Below are 22,969 nucleotides of genomic sequence, written 5' to 3' on the forward strand. Positions count from 1 at the left end.
AAACTGTTATTGTTCCTAAAAGTGTTATTTCATATTTAGGCTTTATACGGTTAAATGTTCAATAGCTACTATAGTATCTGGCTCACCTGCATGATAATCTTGGCCACTGGGAGGGAAATATGTTGGAAACATTGAATAACATTGATTTTGGCATCTCCTTGACTGGGGACACTAATAATTATTAAATTATTAAAACCAAGAGAGTACAGGCAAGTTTACAGTCCTACCGTTAAGTCAGCTGGAGTGAGAACCATCAGACAGTGTTCCTTCAGGGTCTAAAATAATGTTCCTCAACTTTAATTAGAATAATACAATAATGCCCCTGAACTTTCTGTTTATCTTGCCATCAGCCCTATAGGGTCAAATGCAATTCATTATTTCATAGAAGGCTAATTTCATCACACACAGAATCTTTAAATTAATTTAATTAGCAGTATTTACAAAACCAGGGCTAACCAACAAACTGTAGAGAAAATGCAGAAAATATTTCCCTTTGGAACAAGAGGGCAAAAATGTAGAGGAACAGAATTAACATGCTTTCTGTTGAAAATGACATATGCAAAGCATTGCAGAAATGGTGAGAGGGGTTCTGTTCCTTACAGTATCTAGAGACATAATACAGTACAGGCATCTGCCCTTTACCATTCAAGGCAGCATGAGGAAAAAAAAGCCCACTAGTAAATAAAAGAAAATGGGAAAAAAAGAGCCAACAACAGGAAGCTGCTACCTTCCATTTGTCAAACAAAAGATTTTTCTTGCCACTTTAGCTTTTTTATAAAACTGTCAATCTTTACACTGAATAAAATTACATCTTACAACAACCGTAAAACAGTCATTTGTGAGGTAATTACATAGTTTCTCTACTTATACAAAGTAAAAAATAAACAAAATAGATTTTTTTTTCTTTTGTAACAACAATCAAGCATTATTTCCTCCCTATTGTTTAACATCATCTCCTCATTGAGGCCATGGTCTTCAAATACTGAAGCTCAGTTTCCAGGGCAACGTCAGGGCAGTTCCAACCTGAGTTTATGCCTCTTTGCTTTTCATTTTACATCAGGTTGAACAATTCCTAAGGAAATTAACCAAGGGGGTTAAATCAGAAATTGTACTTTTTTCCTGGGCTATGGGTCAAGATACCCAAGACGATCAAGGCCAATGGTCCTCAGGTACCTCAATCAGGCAGAGGACAACGTTGTTCTAAAAATCTATCAACTAGATATGTGAAACAGGGAGACAACTTTTATGCTACTAAAGCTGCACTTGGAAAACAACCCAATACACACCGTCCATCTGAAATCTGATAGACCTCAGACATTGAAGGCACAGAACTAGTCTCAATCAGAGGCCCTTTGCCCTGGTTCTGGGACTGCAGTGGTGCAGATCGGTTTATACCCCCTTCACCCGTCACTCATTCAAAGTGCAGCTACCTATTTGTCAGGTATATTTCTTTAAGAACACTTCAAACTTGACATTTGAATACTTTAAATGTTTAACCTCACTGGTTACAAAATGTTAATGCTTCGAATAATACACGATTGAAATTCATCCAGCCTCACTGAATTCAGTCATCAGACAAACATGAACCATTTATGGTTACATTACGAAACACACTGCAGACCAAAAGACGTCCCGGACTAGGGGATGAGGACCTCTGGCTGACTCCTGACATCTAAAGAATAAAAACTGAAGGCCCTTCTTTTGCGCAACACTGCAGCACCCATTTCCAAGAGAGTTCCATGTAATAATTATTCAATGAGAAAATTATATTTGTGATATATTGCTTATTTATCACTCCATAGATAGTCCAAATCAAACTGAAATTTGAGGCGGTGGCAAGTGTGTGAATCCCCATTACCGTAAGTGCCAATATCACTACACAACTATTAGGCTGCCTAAGTGCAATACATACAGACGCTAGTGTTCTGTTTTATAAAAGTAACATTAAATACACATTCCACCTTGAACGTCAGCCAAATTCACAGCCCCCTGTTTTAAATGTTTATTTAAATGCCCCCTCTCTGGTTCCAGGAAGAAATGGTGCATTTTTGGCAAACTGACTGGGTGTTGGATTCCAGGAAATGGGACTGTAAATGTACACTTCAAGAAGCCGAAGAAGAGCGATGAGTTTTCATGCTAAGATGTGCCGGAGGAAAGACCTGTATTTTACTGAAGTACATGCACGTATACATGTCACAACTTTAAGGCTTCTCTACGGTCCGTCTAAAACATGAAGGCTGTACTGTGGTTTATTGCATCATCACTGTATTACTATTATTATGAGTAGTACAACTCACATAAAACTATTATATTATTATTATTATACTTATTGTTATTGTTATTATTATTATTACATTATCTACCATTATGTACAGGTATGTGTGTGTGCTGAGCGCCTTGGATCAGAAGGGTGTGTGCAGGTGTGTGACCCGCTGGGTGGGAGAGGCTGGGGACGGGGTGCTGCTGTTGGGCAGGTGGGGGGTAGAGTCAGACAGCTGGAGCTCCTCCAGCTTCTTCAGGTACTGGTCCCTGAGTGCCAGCAGCTCCTTGTAGCGCTGCTCCACTGGGCTCTGCTGCTGAAGACAGAACGTCAAACACGGTGAGAGACTGCTGAACCTGACCTGGAACCAACCATAACTACCAGCAGACAAATCCTATTTAAGTCTCAGGCATTGTTTCCAGCCCCTAACTATTCTCTAGAGTTCGCAAAGAATGGTGCAAAAAGTGAGCAGCAGTTCTACAGACGCCTTGTTAATGAGACGTCAGAGGAGGTCTGATGGCCAGTCTGGTCAAAGCTGACAGGAAGGCGACAGTAACGCAAATAACCACGTTATAACAGTGGTTTGCAGAAGAGCATCTCTGAACACACAACACATCATAACTCTAGTGGATAGTGGATAGGCTGCAGCAGTAGTAAAAAAATCTTTTAAAAAGTCTAATAAATGCCTAATAAAGTGCTCACTGAGTGTATATGAATTTAAATGTTAGTTATTTGGCAAATTATGGAAGAGTGCGTTCTGCTTCTCCTGAAATGAGAAACAGCCGATGGTTAGTTCAGGGAGCTCGAATGTAACTGCCCGACACCAAAGCAAATGCGTTTTTGTTTAGAAATTCTCATTCAGAAGTGTGAGCTTTCGCTGGTGCCTGAGGTCAGAAGCCGCTGTGTGTGTCTGCACGGGCGATAAGACTGGGAGCAGCAGCAGCTCTCTGTTGTTTCCTCTGCCGCTGCGCTCTGCATCCGTAATTAAAGCTGGGAAGAGAGGATTTTCTGCTCCACTGAATTGGGACCAAGTGAAGGGCAGGAATCAGCAACTCTACATACGAATTGGAAATCGGACTTCGGAGTCACGGGACTGCTGCAAGAGTCTGCAAGTCTCCTCACAGGTAGCATAAACATGACGATACTCATAACCATCTGTCGTCAGCCCCTGGTCTCACAGAGGAGTGCCCGCTCGCAATAATCTTTTGAATATTTCACACGGATTAGCTGGCGAACCGCGGCTCTGAAAAACACGCAGCGAAAATGCACGGGATGACTCTTTCTTTACCTGCTGTCGAATCCGAGGATTCCATCGGATGTAGTAAGTCACCCACAACTCTAGATGGCGCATGCTGGCTACAGGGTAGAGCACACGACTGGACTCAGCAGCATAGAAAGGGTTGATGTAGGACACCTGGCCACTATTGATCAGGGACCACAGTGATATGGTCTTTGTCCTCACCTCCTGAGACCGAAAGAACAAGGGATGAGAAAGACCAGGAGACGAAGCACATATGTTCTCACCTACACACACACACTCATACTCTCACACACACAGGCATGCACACGCACGCACGCAGGCAGGCAGGCAAGCAGGCACGCACACACACGCACACACACGCACGCACACGCATGCACACGCACACGCACGCACAAGCACGCACACGCACGCACACGCACGCACACACACGCACGCACACACATGCGAACATGCACAGAAACAAAGAAAGGAAAACAAGGCACACACATAATGTGTACACACTGTACAACCAGCCACAGAATCCAGCACACATTTGCCTGGCTGTACTTGGTGTAGTGCCCACGAATGAATTTTTCAGTTCCCCAAAGTGCATTACACTTCAGCTCAGAGTCAGTGATGCGTCTCCTTTCCGCTCCAGTTCAGACGATGAGAGAGAGGAGGGAGTGGCGAGGCACGAAGGGCATCGGACATTCACGCGACTCCCCCTGCACCACTTACCAACCCCTCAGCCCCCTCATTGCAGGTCAATAGTGAGTGGAAACTAGGAGCATGCTCAGAAAGACAGAATACACATAAAACGGGGACAGATTCGCAGTGTTTTGTTCACGACGGCGCAGGCCGGTGGTCTCACATTGGCGTCACGGACGCTCTCGCAGTTGTAGAGGAAGGTGCCGAAGCGGCAGCTGTAAAGGTGGTCCAGCACGGTCACCAGGAGCTGCTCGTTGAATTCGAAGGCTGTGGGGAACTGGGGGAGAGTGTGTGAGGGCGAGAGTGAGGGGGGCCATACTGTGAGCTACATTTGCACTACAATTCTGCTAGTGAACCCCAGTACCGAATGAGTGTAATGTGGTCAATATACAACACTGTGCAAGTCACAAGATTTAAACATTCACAATGGCACTATTTATTTTGATCTATTTATTATTTCTTATTAGCATACTAGCATGGCATTGTGGCTAGGGTGCTTGTATTCTTACTTTTTGGGAAAGTGCCAAAGTACTATTGTACTCTAAGTAGTTAAGCTGAATTGCTTCAGGAAATGTATTAATAATATCTATGATTTATGCAATCCAAGTCACTCTAGGTAATAATTTATACATTTAAAATGCTTATTCATTCATGCCATTCATTTATTATCGGAATAAAAAATGGGAATGGAAGCAGGAGCTATTTATTGTTATTAATGTAAAACTTTAATGAAAATGACCCACACTGTGCACAGTTTGTTAGATCACGTTAACAGGCAAGGTTAATTTTGTGTGTCCTGAGCGTTCCAGCAGGGCACAGTAGCATTAATCCCCAAAGGCTGGGTAAAGCCTCACATCATGAGTAATGAGTGCACAACAGGGCATCTGTAGTGCATGAATAAAAGCCCAGTTCATAAACAAACATTAATGAGACATAATTCATGTTAAATTAATAAGACACTATACACTAAGAACACTTTGGACAAACACAGCACAGTCCATTTTAAATAAACGCAGTCAAAATAGGCTTACAGCACTGTCACAGCAAAATAAAAGTATGCCAGGGTCCAGATTAGATACAGCAGTCAATATACAGCACAGACTAGGTCACCAAATAAAGCACAACGGTTCAATGGATGTCTGTTGTGTACCAACCTGTTTAGTCATCTGCCAGACACAGTCAATGAACTGCACAAAGATGGGGGACCTGTCTGCATCCGCATGGTTTTTATCTCCATGGCCAATTCTCTGTATGCAAACAATAAAAAAACATTCACTGTTACATCTACTCACCAGAGATTACTTCAAATCCTTTTTGTATTTCCAAATCAAAACAAAAACAAAGCTGATTTCATGTCTGCAAGACAATTGTTTAATAATATATTACATTATATTCCAACACACAGCACAGCGTAAATGTGGCATATTTAGAAATGTATTAAGGCCACTATGTAAAGAAGGAACACAACTTCATACTCAGAATTACCCTTCGGGGGGTTGCTAAAAACCACACAAACAGACCGGATATAGACAAAAGCTTTGAGAGAGCTGAAACAGTGGCAACAGTCACTGTCCAAGAGGAACAGAATAGAACCGAGCAGGACAGTGGCTTGGGGCTCACAGAGGCGAACTTGTGTCCGAAGCTGATCCACTCCTTCTCCAGCAGGACCTGGAAGCCCCTCAGGGTGCGGTAGTGGCTGTCCAGCATCAGCATGGCCAGAGAGGTGAGCTGGGCCGTGCGATCCCAGCCGTCACTGCAGTGCACCACCACCGAGTTCCCAGAGGAGATCTTATCTGCGACCTGGATCGCCCCTGATAGCACCAGCTGTCAGAGGTGAGGGGAAAGGAGAGGGAAGGTGGGGATCACTCTGACCTGCCAATGAAATTGCCCCGTCCATTACACTATGCGCACACAGAAAAGCACAAATACAAACCGCTCAGAGTACATACATTTCGTACTGCCGGGGGAAAGTGAGCTGAAGGAGAAGGGCAAGCTCTTATTTCATAATGCAACTGAAGGAAGAGTGGTCTCTTTGCTGATGATATCAAACTGATGAAGAGTAGTCTCTTTGTCTGAGATCTAAATGAGGGAGAGTAGTCTCTTTGTCTGATGGTGTCTAAGTGAGGGAGAGTAGTCTCTGTTTGATGATGACTAACTGAGGGAAGAGTGGTCTCTTTGTCTGAGATCTAAATGAGGGAGAGTAGTCTCTTTGTCTGATGGTGTCTAAGTGAGGGAGAGTAGTCTCTGTCTGATGATGTCTAAGTGAGGGAGAGTAGACTCTTTGTCTGATGATGTCTAAGTGGGGAAGGGTAGTCTCTCTGTCCGATGTTGTCTAACTGAGGGACGGTGCACAAAGCAGTGATGTTGGTACCTTGATGTGCTCCAGCCAGTGTGTGGACTCCAGACTGGAAAGCCAGTGGGACTCCTCTACGTTAGGGTAAACAATGTCCTTCAGTTTCTTCAGTGACTCCCTCATTACATGGATATTGTGGATGTCCAGGAACACCAGCTCAGCATTCTGGTAGGCATCCTCCCCCTCATAACCACCACCTGTGGCCTGTTAGGGTCATGGACACAGAAGGACAAGTGGCTGAAAACCCATTACCTGCACTACATGTGGGCCATATAGAGAGGCCATCACACCTGCACATGCAGCCAGAAAATCTAAATTCTCATCGCAGAAGATTGCTGTGGGGGTTACTGGATTCCGCCTGGCTCATTCACACAGCGCATTCAATATCAGTCCACTGCATCCCAGTCAATGCCGCTACATTTCATGCTACAAGCATTAGCACTAGTAGTAGCAGTAGTATTCTGCCCTTCTCTTTTTTCACTCTACCTCATTTATTTCAGTGGACAGCATGAATAATGAATCAAGCAGACATAAAACACCGACCTACAACGGACAACAGAACAGAGAAGTTTACTCTTTTGGCTGTTTTACTACTGTTAAATGTTTTACTCATATTTTACTATTTTACTGACACAGCGCAACCCTTTTCTCCCCCAACAACCCTGACCTCGCCCTGGACCTAACCTTGTTGGCCACAGCATTGACGTTGGGCCGGGCATCGTAGATGGTCAGCTTGCTGGTGGTTCCGTTGGTCTCGCGGATAATGTCCAAGTAGCGCTCGTCGTCTTTGTTGCGCTTGCCACTCATGCCCACCAGGGGCTGGCTGCAGCGCGTGATCACGGCCTGGTTGTCTGGGTGGATCCACGACAGAACCTGGGGACAGACGGAGGGAAGGCCGTCGATGGAAGGAGCGGGCACGGATGAGACACAGAAAGATATCTTCAAGCAGGGCACAGGTTTGAATTTTCAGCTCACTCCATTCCCTGCCGAGATATGCAGAGGTAGTGGTAAGGTTTCCGGAAGACTTTGGAAGACTCACTGGGATACGACAGCGGGAACGGAAAGTGGCCACTTTCCGCAGGTCCTCCTCAGTTGCCTTGTACGGGACCATCAGAATGGTGGGGTATGTGTCACACAGCTCATACTGCTGGTTCAGGAAAGTGATCCTCCACTTGTCATTGGGCAAGCCCTGCGAGGGGTTGTAACACAGGTCACAATGAGAGAGGGATGTGGATGGAGGCAGCGAGAGGGATAAAATTGGAGGGAGAGTTGTGAAGATGGATACACATAGAGGGAAGAGCATGGAATGAAGAGATGAAGATGGAGTCAGAGAAAAAGGATGGAGAGAGATAAAGATGGAGGTAGAGAGGGATGAGGACAGAGACAGAACAAGGGATGAGGAGGAACTGAACTCTTAAGGTCACACAATTTCAAAGGCCAAAACAGCATAACAGCTGCATGCCAATTCAAGGAATAACCCCCCGCCCCCTTCTCCACAGGATATTGCAGTTTTCACTTCAGCACGGCCATGTTCAACAAACATTTAATAATATTCAGTTCTGTGAGATCTATACATGTCTAATTAAAATAAAGCATAGGACATCCAGGGAATGTAGGTATTATGGAAAAAGAGGATGAGATAAGAGGAGGGAGATTAAAAGGTGAGGAGGAGGGAGAGGGGGAGGTCTAGGTAGGGAAATGTGATGTGGAGGATAGGGAATTAAAGAAACTGATTACAGGCACATTAGCATTCATAAGCAGGATGTAACAGTTTGACTGAGAGGGTCGGGATAGTAAGCCACAGCTTTTATAAACACAGAAAGTTACAAATTTAGCTGTACATATTTTTTTCCCTGAAGCTAACCTTTTCTTTCCATTCTTCTATGGAGACGTTTGGGAAATTTCAAATCTCTACAAATCCTCTCAAGCACCAAACATCTACAGGTTCAAGATTCTCTATAAACTCCAGCTGCCTACACCCACCCAGTGATCTATTTCAAAAACTTCAATCAGCAAGAAGCTCAAACTGATAACAGCTAAAACATAGCCAATGCAGAATAGTGATTCACTGACGTCTGGGCGTCTACAAGGAAAATATATAATATATTCATAGCTTAACACACTGATACGATTCAGAAGCACGAACATGCACAGCAGAGACAATAGGCAACCTTAATATGAAATAAAAAGAATTTTTAAATTGTGGCTTCATGTCATAAAGTGTACTCACGCCCCCCTGTGACACACGGTTAGCCTGCAGTATAAACATTGGGGCTTTTTCAGTTTACCTTCAAAGTTAATCCTACGTTTGGTTTATCCCTCTAATCCTGACCACCTAAGTTTATCTGGGCAGAAAATCCCTCTCTCACTTTGGTAATGTCATTGTTCTCAATTCCAATTCTCATTCTTTTATTATTTTATTTCGTTGCCGTTGGTAGTACTGTAATTAACACATTTACATTTCTGTAAACCTTTATAGTCAATTTTCAGAAGAGCAAATAAAAAAACTAGAGCAATACACAGCAGAGTGCATACCTCCACCATCTTTAGCACAGCAGTCCTAAAATTAAACGATTTAGCCCATGCTCTAAGGCAAGTATTGCCCCAGTACATTTTTAAGGTATCTTAAATCTGAAATTCACAATCACATAACAACTCTGCCTAAAAGTGGAAAAGGCAATTCAGTGAGAATTCATTAATTGTTCTTATGTGCATAATAACATAATAATGTGGTACAAACAAATGTGGTCAATATTACAATTTTATACATCTATGGTATGCCAAATTGGGGTACTTCTTTTGCTGATGTTAAATGCAGCAAACTAAATTTGAATGAAAATGTGCAGCAAAGCTTACCGGATTGATTGATTGTTTTGTTACCTGCATTGATTTACCAGTAATCAAACCCACAGCAGACAAAAGCAAAAAACAAATCAAAGGCTTAAGCAGGTTTTCTATCACGGCAACAAGCTTTTTTTACACTGAGCATTTACAAATCAGCCTTGTTAATGGCATTACATTTACCTCCAAATAAGCACTCCTTAAAATAAAAGTTTGAGCTTGAAAAAAATTACATGGCAATGAAAATAATGTAATATGAAAATAGGCACCCTTAAATAAACTCACGAATTAGGATGTTCTCAACTGAACTAATGTAAGAATCACTAGTTGTAAGTGGAGTTCCAGAACACCGACTTGGAATTTAGAAAAAACATTCCCAATAAGGGTTACATAATTACCCACACTACCGCACTGTTATAAAGACAAAGCAGATGAAATCGTGAAGTAGGCCGGAACTGGTGCAGTGAACTTCCCAACCCATTTCCAGGCTCTTACCTGCCTTCTGAACTCCTGCATGGGACTGTACACACACCAGCCGTTCTCTTCAAACTTCTCTTGGCTCAGAAATGCGAACAGAGGCTGGAGACAGTGAAGGACTCACATGAACAGACCTTACAGAGGGTTTTTTTTTTTTTACAATACGCTCATTATCATAAATACCTAAATGCATGCAAATTAAATCCACACACATGCAAATGAATCCATTAATGCACACATGGAACTGAGGGGGGGTAATTGAACATGCATGCAACAGTGGCTGAGGAGGTCAGCGGCTGTCAGCTTGCCACCTGTGCAGCACTAAGCCAAGGGCTGTTTGACATTAGTCAGAAATAACTATATTTGGAGGAGTTCAGACTGGAATCTCTACATTTCAAATGACACCACGTTACAGGAAATTTGTACAGCCGAGTCCTGGGATATGACATGCTGGCAAATGGGCTGAGAAAGCCAGCTTGATAGATAATGATCTAGTGCCTCTACGAACGGATCGGCCTACCATGCCATGGGAGAGGGGGAAGGCGTATCGGAATAGGATCTCAAAGATGTCCCTCCTGCTGTGGCCCTCTTGCTTCAGGGCGAAACGTAGATTCCTCATGTCCTGTAACACAACATAAAAAAAAACATAAATGGATGTTCCATAAATATACACAGACAGGCAGACATGCAGGCTGGACAGACAGACAGGCACGCATTCAAGCACACACAGGGTTTCCCATGCAAAGATATAGATATCATTCACTCCATCCTGCCCTTTACGTCCAGGCTAATACTTGCACTAATAAGCATTGGAGGAAAATCCTACAACACAAGAAAGCTCTCACCTTGCAGGTGATGTCAAGTCCATAGGAGTTCTCTCCCCGACTGCTGGCCCCGCCCATTTTCTCTATTCGACTGATGGCCCCCAGAGGAACGTTGAAGGTAACAGCAGGGTCCTAATGTAAAAGCACTGAATTATTTATATTATAATCCTACAAACTGCGCAGAGAGGAAGCTGGCTGTATCTGCCGCGCCAAACAGCCCACCTCAACGAAAATCACCCTAATTAGAAGGTCTTTATCTCAATCGTCTCTTATTTGCTAGTAACCTGATTGGTTCCATTTGGGTTTGATCACCTAAAGCAAAGTACATAATATTCATATGCGTGTGAAAACAATAAATTGGTGTAATTCCATTGCATTTTGTAATGAAAGAACTGAGCCTCCATAGGGATCCTTCAGTTAAATATACCTGCAACAGTATAGGCTACCTGACAATGCCCCTTCCAAAGCTAGCCAACAAACCAGTAAGTATTCCGTCCAGCTCATGACTGGTGCTACCCACTTCTCCAGTATTCCTGCTCTCTGGTAGAAGATTAAGGGACCCACTAGCAAGGGAAAATATGAATAAAATTCCATCTTTGACCATCTTCAGTCATGGTCTGATGTCATTTATATTGTTGTATTTTTGACTGCCATTATACATCCATGTATTGTTCTCTGAACAAGCACTGAGTTAAACGAAAATGTCCTTGTTATGCTAAATTTAAAAGATTCTAAATTCTGTTCACATAAACTTAAAAATATCTACAATATATACAATGCTTTAAATTAGAACATAACACACTTGAACCAATAACATCATGCAGGTTAACATTTGTCACCTTTTCCAAAGCTTTTATTTCCCCAAGGGCCTCATTCATGGAACAAACTATACTTCATACCTTTCCCAAACGAGAATCCATGCTGCCGTGGCAACTGGCCCAGCAACACTAAAACAAATCTGTAAGCACTGCTGAGGTGCCCATGGGCTTATGCCAACACAGACGGTGCCAGGAAGGAGATGAAAAGGTTCTGATGTGGGATTTTGGTAATCTGCGTTCCACTGCCCCCCACCCTCCCCCAAACCCCACTTATTTTTCCATGGTGTTGCGGGAGGAACGTTGGGTTTCATAGAAGTAATGTGAAACATAATCCGCCAACGGAGCAGGATTACGCCCTCAGGTATTCTTTCTCTCGATAATAACAACCAAGTAGCTAACCGTCGGTGCTTTTAGAACCCACTGCTGCCTACAGGTGAAAGAACGGCAAACAGGGGCCCTGTAATTAAACTCTGACATAAAATGGTTTCATGCTCTGACAAAGGTCACTTGACTTCGCCTTCATAAAAGTTCATAAATTCTGCCTCTTCTTAAACACTCTACTCTGGACTCTGCTCCAGTGTGCGGATGTTCCTGAAGTCTCACTGCGGTCTGGGCCTCCTGCCTGGCACGTACAGCCAAAGAACTAGTCCTTGATTAATTGACATGTCCCACATCCCACAAAATCTTATCTTTTACAATAGCAGTACTGACTGTGGCTGGGAGCCCCACAGGCCATAGTGGGTCGTCCCCAGGGAGACAGGGGTTCGGTTAACAGGGTATGATCAGTCAAGTGCCTTCAGTCTGCCAGCATCAGCACTGCAAGAGTCGCAATTCTCCCTAATTGATGGTTGAGGTTGTTGCAGTCCGGGAATACTCAGTGAGCACTTTATTAGGTACTTATTTGAATTATTTTTCATTATTACACTTATTCCCTTGAAGATGTGGTAGAGAGTAATTGTTGTTGGGTCAAAAGACATTTCTCAAGATATTTTTATTTAATATTAAAAAACTATACATTTTATGGTGAACTATCATTTTAAAAACTCAGGTTCAGCTGATCTCCTGATCACAAGAGGGAAAAGTTCAATTTAGTGACAGTTACTTTATATGAGTGCTTTGTGTGTCATTTGTTTGCAGTAATCAGAGATCAGTGCTGTTGAGAAGAGTAGGGAATAACTGCAATGCCTGTAATCTGTAAACCCTGGGAATCTACATTCCTCATGGACTAGAATAAATTTAGCGCTTGCTAAGCACACTGTTGACACATTATGGTGACTGCTGAAATGACAGCTTTGGGTGAATCAAACAGCCCTTTGACAAAAAGTTATCATTAGTCACAGATTTGTCCTTTGTAATTACTGGGAGCATGACAGTTTATCAGCTCACCAGAAACAGAACCACGGCAAGCCAGTCAAGTCAATACATTCCTCATGAAATGCCTATTTCCCCTTCAGTAATTTAGGTTCTACCCATGTTTACTTACCATATCAGTGCTCTTAAAGAAGAGTCTGTAGTTGGTGATGAATACTTTTCCTTTCACTGCCCCAATGAAGGGACACATATAGATGAGGTCTTTGTCTGTGGAGAGGGAGCAAGCGCCAAGGTTAGCACACTCAACAATACACTTACCCCACCATCTATAGACAGACACATTTAATCATATATAAATGCTACACAAATTTACCCAAGTATCAGACGCTACACTACACAAATTGAAGTCCTCTTCACAACAAGTACAGACACTGAACTGCCCTTCAAACACATACAAATACGGAACTCTGCTTTTCACACACAGCATATAAACAGATGCTGCCCTTACAGATGTCTCATCACAGACACAACACACATTCAGAGGGGTCATAATCACAAGTCCCTTGGCAATACTGAAAGTATTGGATTATAAGGTAGTGACTGGCTGCTCATGAGATACTAGCCTTACATGCTTTCACTACGAGTTCCACTTCATCATCTGCTTTTCTCTGCGACCCTCCACAGTCTGATTACAGCTGGCAGGTCACAGCTACTGAGAGAAAAGGGGAACTGCGAAGGAGCAACTCAGTACAAAAACTGACTGTCTCAGTGTGGCACAGAAGACCACGCCACCAAGTCTTACAACTCAATTTTTATTTCCTTTTTAAAAAGCACCATTTGTTTACACCAGCATGGGTAAACTACCTCGAGGGTACTCAAAGAAAATAGTCTATTTCATGAGGTAAATGAGACCAACATGATACTCCAGCAGCCAATCTTCGTTTATCTTTAGAAATGCTTTATTTTCTATACAAACCGTGACCTCCTCAAATTCTTGAAGAGCCTATAAGATTCTGCAGGTACCTACAATACTCTGCAAGACAACCAACAAGACTGCAACTACCAATCTAAAAAAGCAATACTGAAAAGGATAAAAACAACCTTTGATAGATAACCAATTATACATGAGCTAGGCCTAATTACTGACATGGCAAGTAAATATCCCAATGGAAATATGGGGCATTTTACAGAATCAATAGTTTTTGTGAAATCAATATTCTGAAATAGCAACACAGCAACACAACAACGTAATACTCTTCATCTGAGATAATATTTTTCTGTATGAACACTGACCAGACCAGAGGGATGGTTCTGACCTCAAACATCTTATTCATCTCAATCATGCCAAATTCCATCTATTCCTCATTTCATAATACAATGGCCTTTAGCACATAACATAGAATTGGTCATTTAGCAGTTATGTCAAATAGGAAATAGAGATGATGATGATGATGATGATGATGGTGGTGGTGGTGGCCATGATGGTGATGTTTATAACTCACCTGTCACTCTCTCCTCTCCTGGCAATAAAGGCACATCTGCGTGTGGCTCCATTCTGAGGCTCTCCCTCGATGCCTATCATCAACAGAATGGAGAGAACCGATCAGTTCAACTCCATCTGACGCGCACAACCAGCAGACACAAACTAACAGCAAACAACAACTGCAGGCACAAAATACACAATGGTTTAATCATTCATAACAAGTACTACTGCCCTGTCTGTACAGGTTACAAATCTGTCTAAGTATGGCAACAGGCAGAAATTCATACAGTCTCAAAAAGAGTGGTATCCCAGACTGAAGGAGTATACTTATGTACCTGCAGGCAGAAAGGGTGAGTGAGATGGAATGAGAAAGAGAGATGGAGAGGGAACCAGTTTCTTTTCGCATGTATAACAGTGTGCAGCGCATATCCAGGCCAACTGTCCCTGGGCTATTTTCCTGCTCACTCACAGATAAAGGTCAGTGAACTGGAATGTGAACTAGAGTGCAGAGCACACTATAACAGAGCAGCATAGAGGAGCACAGAGCAGCACAGAGCAGCACAGAGCGGCACAGAGCTGCACAGAGCGGCACAGAGGAGCACAGAGGAGCACAGAGGAGCACAAAGGAGCACAGAGCAGCACAGAGCAGCACAGAGCAGCACAGAGGAGCACAGAGGAGCACAGAGCAGGGGGTTTTGGGTAATCCTGCGGTCCCAGACTCATGACGTCTTATGGTTCCCCTGAAAACACTCATGCCTATTTGTAGATTTGAACAATAGATTTTATAGACTGTGAAGAACAATGAAAATGAGAAGCGGGAGAACAAAGAGAGACACAGAGGGGGAAAGCCAGGCAGAGGCAAGGAAAAGACTCTTTCTGTAAGAGCCCCTGGGGCACAGGGTGAGTAGACTGTGACTCAGGTTGGCAGGGACAGATTGGATATGAACACCAGTGACATCACTTCACCACGCACAAAACAGGGAAACAGGGTGGGTATCCTCAGCAAACAGAGCTGACCAGCCTTAGCATTTAATGTAAGAGATTATCTAGGGTGAGCCACTGGGGTGGTTTGTCTTTAACTGAACCCTGTCTCACAAGCTGCTGACTTTGGAACCCTCCACAGATATAGTTAGCAAGTAGAAATACACTTAAAATAATGAGACCTGAGCCAGACTACACATCAGATTTATGTACTTATTAGTTATCGGTTCATTATGTAAAGAGAAATACTAATCCTTGTCCCTTTCTTAATTCAGATTTCTTGCGAACACAGCAAAGAGACTGGAACTGTATGAAACTGGATCCTGCAGTGAAAAACAGGAACAACTGCAAGACACTTCACAGCTATGGTATGTTATGACAAACAGAATTAATTCTGATTCAGTCACTTGTACTTGGAACAAACGTACTGGCACCCAGGATGAATATTGTATAGAGGTTGCCAGTTTTTGATTGATCCTTTGTTTTGGCATCGATACTGCTCTGTTCTTCATACAGCCTGGGCATGACCCGGCAGTTTTGTCGAATCATTCGTAATTTGGCATCTTTTACTAGCATTAATCTGCCCAGTTTTAGACTCTCTGCAAATGCCCAATGGGTGGAAAAGAGCACTACCTTTCACACAATGTACTGCGGCCCACTCCCACAGAAATCTCCCCCTCGCAGCACACAGTAGCTCGGGTCCTTAAGATATAGGAAATATGGGTGGTTAAATTTGAAGCAATTATCAACTAAATAATTGCTGTTAGTTACAGAATTACAGTACTAGATGCCAGAAACATTCTCCAATACACCAGTGGTTCTCAAACCGGGTCCTGGGGGACCCCTGTGTATGCTGGCTTTTGGTGCAGCCAACATCTTGATTGATTAAGATGGTTGAACACATGGGTTTAAATTCTTTCATAATTTTTCCTCAATCTTATTAGCAGAATGAAAGTTTGGCTCATTATATTTACCTTGTCTTTGAGTTCTTCATTTTCTACCAAATTTACAGTTTTAGAGGCCAGGTGTCCACACCTTAACCAATTATGGGCCTTTGGATTCACCAACAACTTAAATTTGATCAGTTCATGTAAACCAACATACTCAGGGGTCCCCAAAGAACTGAGTTTGAGAACCACTACAATACACCACCCAGAAACTCGATGTTATAAAAACACATAATAGCTTCTACCTACATAGATTTAGCAGATTATTCTGGTCCAATATGGCCACCGAGCTGGTAAACATGCGATCCTAGCATGCAACAGGAAGCCCACTGTGGTCATTCTATACTTATGCTTGTTAGAACCCCCCGATGTGACCCTTTCAAACTGAAAGAGGGGTCGATCACTGCTTTCAGTTCCTCTTTATGGCAGCTTTCAGTACCACAAACAAATAGAGCAGAATATCTCTTGTTGTCACTGCTGTTTCATTACTTATTAATAGTGGGAGAAAAAACCTCTCCATTACATGACATTACTTGCATTTTGCTAACACACAGAGGACTTGCACAATTTAGAAAATAAAATGTATTATACATCCATACATTTTTTACATAGGCTACTGTATATTTATACATTTATACAGTTGGATATACACTCACTGAGCACTTTATTAGGTAGACCTGTACACCAGCTTGTTAATGCAAATATTTAATCAGCCAATCATGTGCAACAACTAAATGCATAAAAGCATGCAGACATGGTCAAGAGGTTCAGCTGTTTTTCAGACCAAATGTCAGAATGGGGAAGAAATGTGATCCAAGTGACTTTGACTGTGGATTGATTGTAGGTGCCAGAAAGGGTGGTTTGAATATCTCAGAAACTGCTGGTCCTCTGGGACTTTTGCGCACAACTGTTAGGCCCTTGCCTCTACTGACCAGTGAGCTGGAGGAGATTGCTCCAATCTGCCACACAGAATACTGCAGTTAGGACCGAGTGGGTGTTTTGACTCCTTTCTGCTACTTAAATCCGTTACTTTCCACTTCTCTAACACTAGGACCTTATTAGCAGGCCACACCCATACCACAGTTTCACAGAAATTTGTGCTCCAAATCACGATAATTATAACAACAAAATATACGCACCACTGTGGTTTTGATGAACTTGATGAAATATGATATTTAGGGGCAGCCTGTAGCGTGTGTCTGCCAAATGCCAATAATGTAATGTAATGTAAATTAAAATCATTTAAAAACATAAATACACATTTTCTAGAAAAAAATACCATGATATTATTGTATAATGGTGTGCCTGTACACAAAATATTTTCAGTTAAAAGCTGTTATTTAAAGGAAGTTGGCAACAGCAAAGGCAGTCACAGATCCTAATTTCCAGAGACTTTAACTCCACTGCGACTGCCTCATTAAGACAAATGAAAGACTCAAAGAGGCTGCAGATAATAAATTCACAGGTGGGGGCCTCGCCTCGTACATGTCCAGGGGGTCCTGGGTGGTGTACCCACCAGAGGTGTAAATTATAAGTGCAGAGCAGTGATGCGCCCCACAGAGGGAAAATAATCAGCAGATAGCCACATGCACTTCCAGCCTGCTTGGGGCCATGCCCTTCAATAGATAGAGGATACATTGGGAATATATTTTTCAAACCAAAACGATGACCAAACTGTTGATGGGGAAAAAAAACCTCAGTGACAAAAGCCCTATGGAGAAATTTGACAATAAACTGTGTGTCGCTGTGACACACACACACACACACAATGAAAAACCTGCAAAGGACACGGTACAGAACGTCTCTTGTGTGCAACATCAGCTGACTGCGGCCTCTCTTGCCAAACTGCAGTAGAGGGCCTCCTCACAAACAGCTGTGAAACCCAATTTAATGGAAAAGTACCCGTATTTCATCTGAATTGACTTGATTTCGTTTTCTTTACTAATTCACTTTTGTGGTGAATCTGCTTACTTAAACAATTTGCCTAGATGAGGGCACTTCCTGATGGACTGAGGTGATGTACACGCTTGATTCTTTCTTCAATAGACTGCAGACACACTCTAGGTGTGCACTGAACTTCACCCCAAACCATACAATATCTCCTGTCCCTGAAAATATTAACGCATCAAAGTAAATTACATCTGGCTTACCAGGATTCCATTTCAGATAAATAAAAACTGTGACAGTCACACTGGGAAAATTCTTAAACCTCACTGATGTTTTAACAAGAACCTGCTTTGATGTTCAGGACAAACGCTGAACATTTCCACAGCAAACCGATGAAAACAAAAGACATTCAGGCACCCACAAGCAGGAAACAGTTTGTTTCGCAGAACTAAAAAAAGAACAGCCTCAAGACCAAAACAAAGCAGAAAAAATGTAATGCGGTTGCATATACGCTACTGGATATAGGCTACTGTATGAAAAACTATGAAGAATGAAATTATGTGACTTTCCGCCTCATAACCTATGGATACAGATAAGAGTAAGGCATGGTCAAGCGATGGAACTGACACAATGTGAAGATTAGCAGCTCTAAACTGAAAGATAATGACATAGCAGAAGGAAATACGGGCTGGACTGCAAGTTCAAAGATAGCGAGGCGTAGTTCTTGTGGTGCTACATGCCACAGGGCATCCATTAGGCAACATTTAAAATGTTCAACTTAACAAACCAAAACAAAATTATAGACTATAGTATTCAGGGGATGGTTAAAATATGCCAAATTTGGGTGATCTAGTTCTTTTTTTTGGTACATTAATCATCACTAAGCTTGAGTCCAAAATGCTATTAAGAAGAAAAAAATGCTTCATGAGCATAAAATGAGTTTTACTTTACTTAATAAAATTATTAATTAGAATTATTTTTTAGCAATCAAGGACCTGTAACATCCTTGCATTATCCAAATTAATATGTGCATGGTGTCCGAGGTCTAGCTTCTAATCACAAAGAATGGACCACAGAAGACAGACAGATAACAGATCTGTGGTGCTAGATTAGCCTATGTCTACCAGCACAATCTCTGTCTGTGCTAGGTCTGTAATTAACTGCATACAATTTGCTAAAGGGAATCCTGTAAACACAAGATGTTCACATGATTGCCTTTGATCACTAACTATTCATTTTTAGAAGAAAATAAAGGCAACATCAGATTTAAAGATTGCTTATGAAAAGAAAAGACGTAGAGTTATGGCCTCACTCTTCAACTAGTTCCATCAAAATATTAAAATTCAGAAATCAGTGACTTATATCTACTATAAAATGAATGTGTGACATAGACAAAGTAGGACCTAACCACACAACGGCCCATATAAAAGAAGTGGTGGGGGTTTTCCGGTCGATCAAGTCAGCTGTTGATCACACCAAGGGGAAAAAACACAGTTCAGGTTTCAAGCTACCAGTTTAACTATATATAGCACAGCAGAGAGCCCTGCTGCCGTGCAAGCTGTCTCATTGAAAGCAGAATATATCACACAAAAGGTCAATGACATCACTGTACAATATCATCTATAGGGATTATAAAGTACAACAATATGCTACACACGTACACACCCACATATACACTCACTGAGCACTTTATTAGGAACACTATACTATTATTCCACAAGATGTTGAAAACATTCCTTTGAGATTCTGTTCCATGTTGACATGTTTGCATCATGTAATTTCTGCAGATTTGTCATGCTGCCAATCTCCCGTTCCACCACATCCCAAAGGTGTTCTATTGGATTCAGATCCGGTGACTGTGAAGGCCACTGAAGATCATTTAACTTATTGTCATGTTCATGAAACCAGTTTGAGACATGGTGTATTACCATTCTGGAACTAGCCATTAGAAAATGGGTACATTGTGGGCATGAAGGGATGCACATGGTCAGTAACAATAATCATAGGCTGTGGCATTGAAGCAATGATTGATTGGTATTAATGGGCCAAAAGTGTGCCAAGAAAACATTCCCAACACCATTGCACCACTGCAACCAGCCTGGACTGTTTACACAAGGAAGGTTGGGTCGATGGATTCATGCTGTTGGTGCCAAATTCTGACCATACCGTCTGTATGGCTCAGAAGAAATCGATATTTATCAGACCAGGCTACGTTTTTTGCAGTCCTGTGTCCACGACAGCCTCAGCTTTCTGTTCTTGGTTGACAGAAGGGGAACCCAACATGGTCTTCTGCTGTTGTAGTCCATCCGCCTCAAGGTTCAACATGCTGTACATTCTGAGATGCTTTTCAGCTCACCAAAATTGTACAGAGTGGTTATCTGAGTTACCGTAGCCTTTCGGTCAGCTCAAACCAGTCTTGCCATTCCCTCTCTCATCAACAAGGCGTTTCCGTCCGCAGAACTGTCACTCTGTAGTGACAGTTCTGCGGTGCATGAAAATCCCAGTAGTGCATGAAAATCCCAGGAGATCAGCAATAATAGAAATATTCCACCAACAATCATGCAATGGTTTTTTAAATTTTATTATTCTGATGGTTGACGTGGACATTAACTGAATAATAAAGTGCTCAATGAGTGTATATAAATAGAAATGATAATCGTATTAATGTTCTGGAGGGAAGCAACAATATGTAAATCATGGTCCGGTTGCAATAACCAATATTTGCCAGGTTACTGGTACAGGTTACAGCTTTCTGTTTTAAATTAGAGCACAAATGCAAACTGTACAACTGTACAAAAGTTTCCACATGAACTAGATGCGCACAGACATCAACTTGACACATTTTAGTTGCATAACAAAATATTTCAACACGCTTATTTTCCTTGTGTGTCTGGCACTATAGCTCAACTGACAGCCATCTCGATGCAATTCCATGGTTCACTGTGTTCTCATAGGCTTGTATTTGTACTAGGTGAACTTCTGCTTCAGTATTAGTAATCATTTACACTACCATATGTCGCTTACATTTAGGTTGCTATAAATAACATTTCAATATGAGGACAAAAGAGCATCTAGCCTTAGACAGAACCTAAAATGATGCAATGATAAAAATGACAGTGGACTCATGCTACGACAGTGAAAATACCAAAAGTGATAAATCCAGCTTCAGAATTTCATAATTTGCAGAATACTTCAGATAGGAGGTAGAAATAATTTGTGAAATCAGCTGACTGGAACTGACCCACAGCAGCTATGATGGTGTAGGATAAGTCAGTAGGATATGGAACAGAATTTGTTTTTCACTTGTTCAATTTTTAAAGTAGGCCAATTCAGTAATTTCATTAGGACAATATGACCATGAAGCCAGTGTAGACATTTTGTATATGGTTCAGAGAAAAAATCATACTAAACAAATACAGGTGCAGGTGCAACAAATCAGTTCATTTAGCTTTTATGTTGTGTTCCAATGCCAAGATTAAATCAATTCTTCCAGTTACAGAGAAGGGACTGGAAAAGTAGCCATTTGTTGGAGCTAGTTAGTAGGTTCGCGTTTACAGAGATCAGGGAGGTGGGTTTCCCAAATAACTTGTACAATGCCATTTATAAGCCTCATCGCAATAGGTTAGTTGCGGTGCTATGATTTATTCTAAAAAGAAATTGCCCCCACGCATTAAAATGTTACTGAAAATGAGCTGTAAAAATGATGCCCTCTTTGCTCCGTAGCCTAATAATAATGTGTGGCCAATTTAAGGAAATCATTGATATGCACCATTACGAATTAGAAACCTACACTTAAATGATACAGTTGTGTGAGTCTGAACTTTTGTAAGATACACTCGCTTCGAAAACGAGCTAGCTAACAAGCTATTCAGCAGGTCCATTTTCGATGCAACTACATCTTCCCAACATACAGTAACGTTACCGTTCTAGTTTTTCGTAGGGGCGTGTAGGTTAGCCAAGTCACTTTCTGACCTGATAAATGATCATGAACAATTTCACTAACGTTAAACATACTTTTATTCGATCCGCTTGTATTAATGTGCGAGAGATCAATAGCAATTAAATATGGTGTGTGAAATATCCCACACTGTGTCAAAAATTACTTAAAATGCCTGGCAGCAAGTTGGTAACATTAACGTTCTGGAAGTTGAAAATAAACCCAATAAAACCTATTCATTATAACAAATATTTACTTGTCTGGATGTGTCAAAAGAAATACGAATAACCATGTTACTACCAAAGCATCATTAGAATGCAATTTTATCATCAAATCTCAAAACTTTAACTTCATCTTCCAACTACTAGCCATCATTCCGTCCAGTGAGCCACATTCATTGAAGCAAGCAAGGGGGACCAGGAACTATCTCAGGCCCAAAACTGTGATCTGTCCTTTTAATGCGCCTCTACTGCTCCAGAAAATAGCTTACGCCAGTTAAGGATTTAGGGGACATAATATGTTTCAGAAATCGACTTTAAGCCGCAAATTCATGTACTGTACTTACCCAGAATCTGCGATTCCAGTCTTCAGTTCCTGATTTTCTTCGTGTTTTGGACCGCTATGAGAGAGCGAGAGAGAGTGAGAGAGAGAGGAGCGATGGCTCGAAGTCATGTGACAGCCTCCGGCACACAGATTGGACAGTTGCAAAGTCCTTTCGTACAAGGGCTTTTGGGAGTTGTATTTTTCTTTTGTTTTGCGGCAACATCGTCACCATCATCATCATTATCATCACCATCATCAACAACAACAATAACATTTGTAAGAAGAAGAAGAAAAATAAAAAGCATTCTCATTTTTAATGTAGGCTATTGGGCATAAGTGTGCATTTCAAAGCTGGCAGG

General features: G+C 41.8%; 1 protein-coding gene across 3 annotated transcripts; it reads right to left on the minus strand.

The window, feature by feature from the left end:
- Positions 1 to 407: 407 nt before the first annotated feature.
- mtm1 (myotubularin 1) lies at positions 408 to 22,727 on the minus strand. Of its 3 annotated transcripts, XM_061235025.1 has the most exons (15): positions 22,633 to 22,693; positions 15,930 to 15,998; positions 14,335 to 14,407; positions 13,005 to 13,099; positions 10,725 to 10,835; positions 10,400 to 10,501; positions 9,898 to 9,981; positions 7,601 to 7,750; positions 7,246 to 7,434; positions 6,580 to 6,765; positions 5,829 to 6,032; positions 5,363 to 5,455; positions 4,372 to 4,485; positions 3,549 to 3,725; positions 408 to 2,576 (listed from the first exon to the last, which is right to left on the minus strand). In XM_061235025.1, exons 3-15 carry the CDS (start codon positions 14,384 to 14,386, stop codon positions 2,403 to 2,405), a joined length of 1,731 nt encoding a protein of 576 aa, XP_061091009.1. In that variant the 5' UTR covers positions 14,387 to 14,407; positions 15,930 to 15,998; positions 22,633 to 22,693; the 3' UTR covers positions 408 to 2,402. The 3 variants fall into 3 exon arrangements, with proteins under 3 accessions (XP_061091009.1, XP_061091010.1, XP_061091008.1); XM_061235026.1 differs by lacking the exon at positions 15,930 to 15,998 and having other exon boundaries at positions 408 to 2,573; positions 22,633 to 22,727; XM_061235024.1 differs by lacking the exon at positions 15,930 to 15,998 and having other exon boundaries at positions 22,633 to 22,725.
- Between the last annotated feature and the right edge of the window lie 242 nt (positions 22,728 to 22,969).

This window comes from Conger conger, chromosome 3 (assembly GCF_963514075.1).
Source record: "Conger conger chromosome 3, fConCon1.1, whole genome shotgun sequence".
Taxonomy (NCBI): Eukaryota; Metazoa; Chordata; class Actinopteri; order Anguilliformes; family Congridae; genus Conger; species Conger conger.

Coding starts and splice junctions, on each gene's coding strand:
- mtm1 (XM_061235024.1), bottom strand. CDS start 14,386: ATGGAGCCACACGCAGATGTGCCTTTATTGCCAGGAGAGGAGAGAGTG. Junction 9,982..10,399: donor TCCCCCTCTCCCATGGCATG/GTAGGCCGATCC, acceptor CACTGTCTCCAG/CCTCTGTTCGCATTTCTGAG. Junction 2,577..3,548: donor ATCCTCGGATTCGACAGCAG/GTAAAGAAAGAG, acceptor TTCTGTCTTCAG/CAGCAGAGCCCAGTGGAGCA.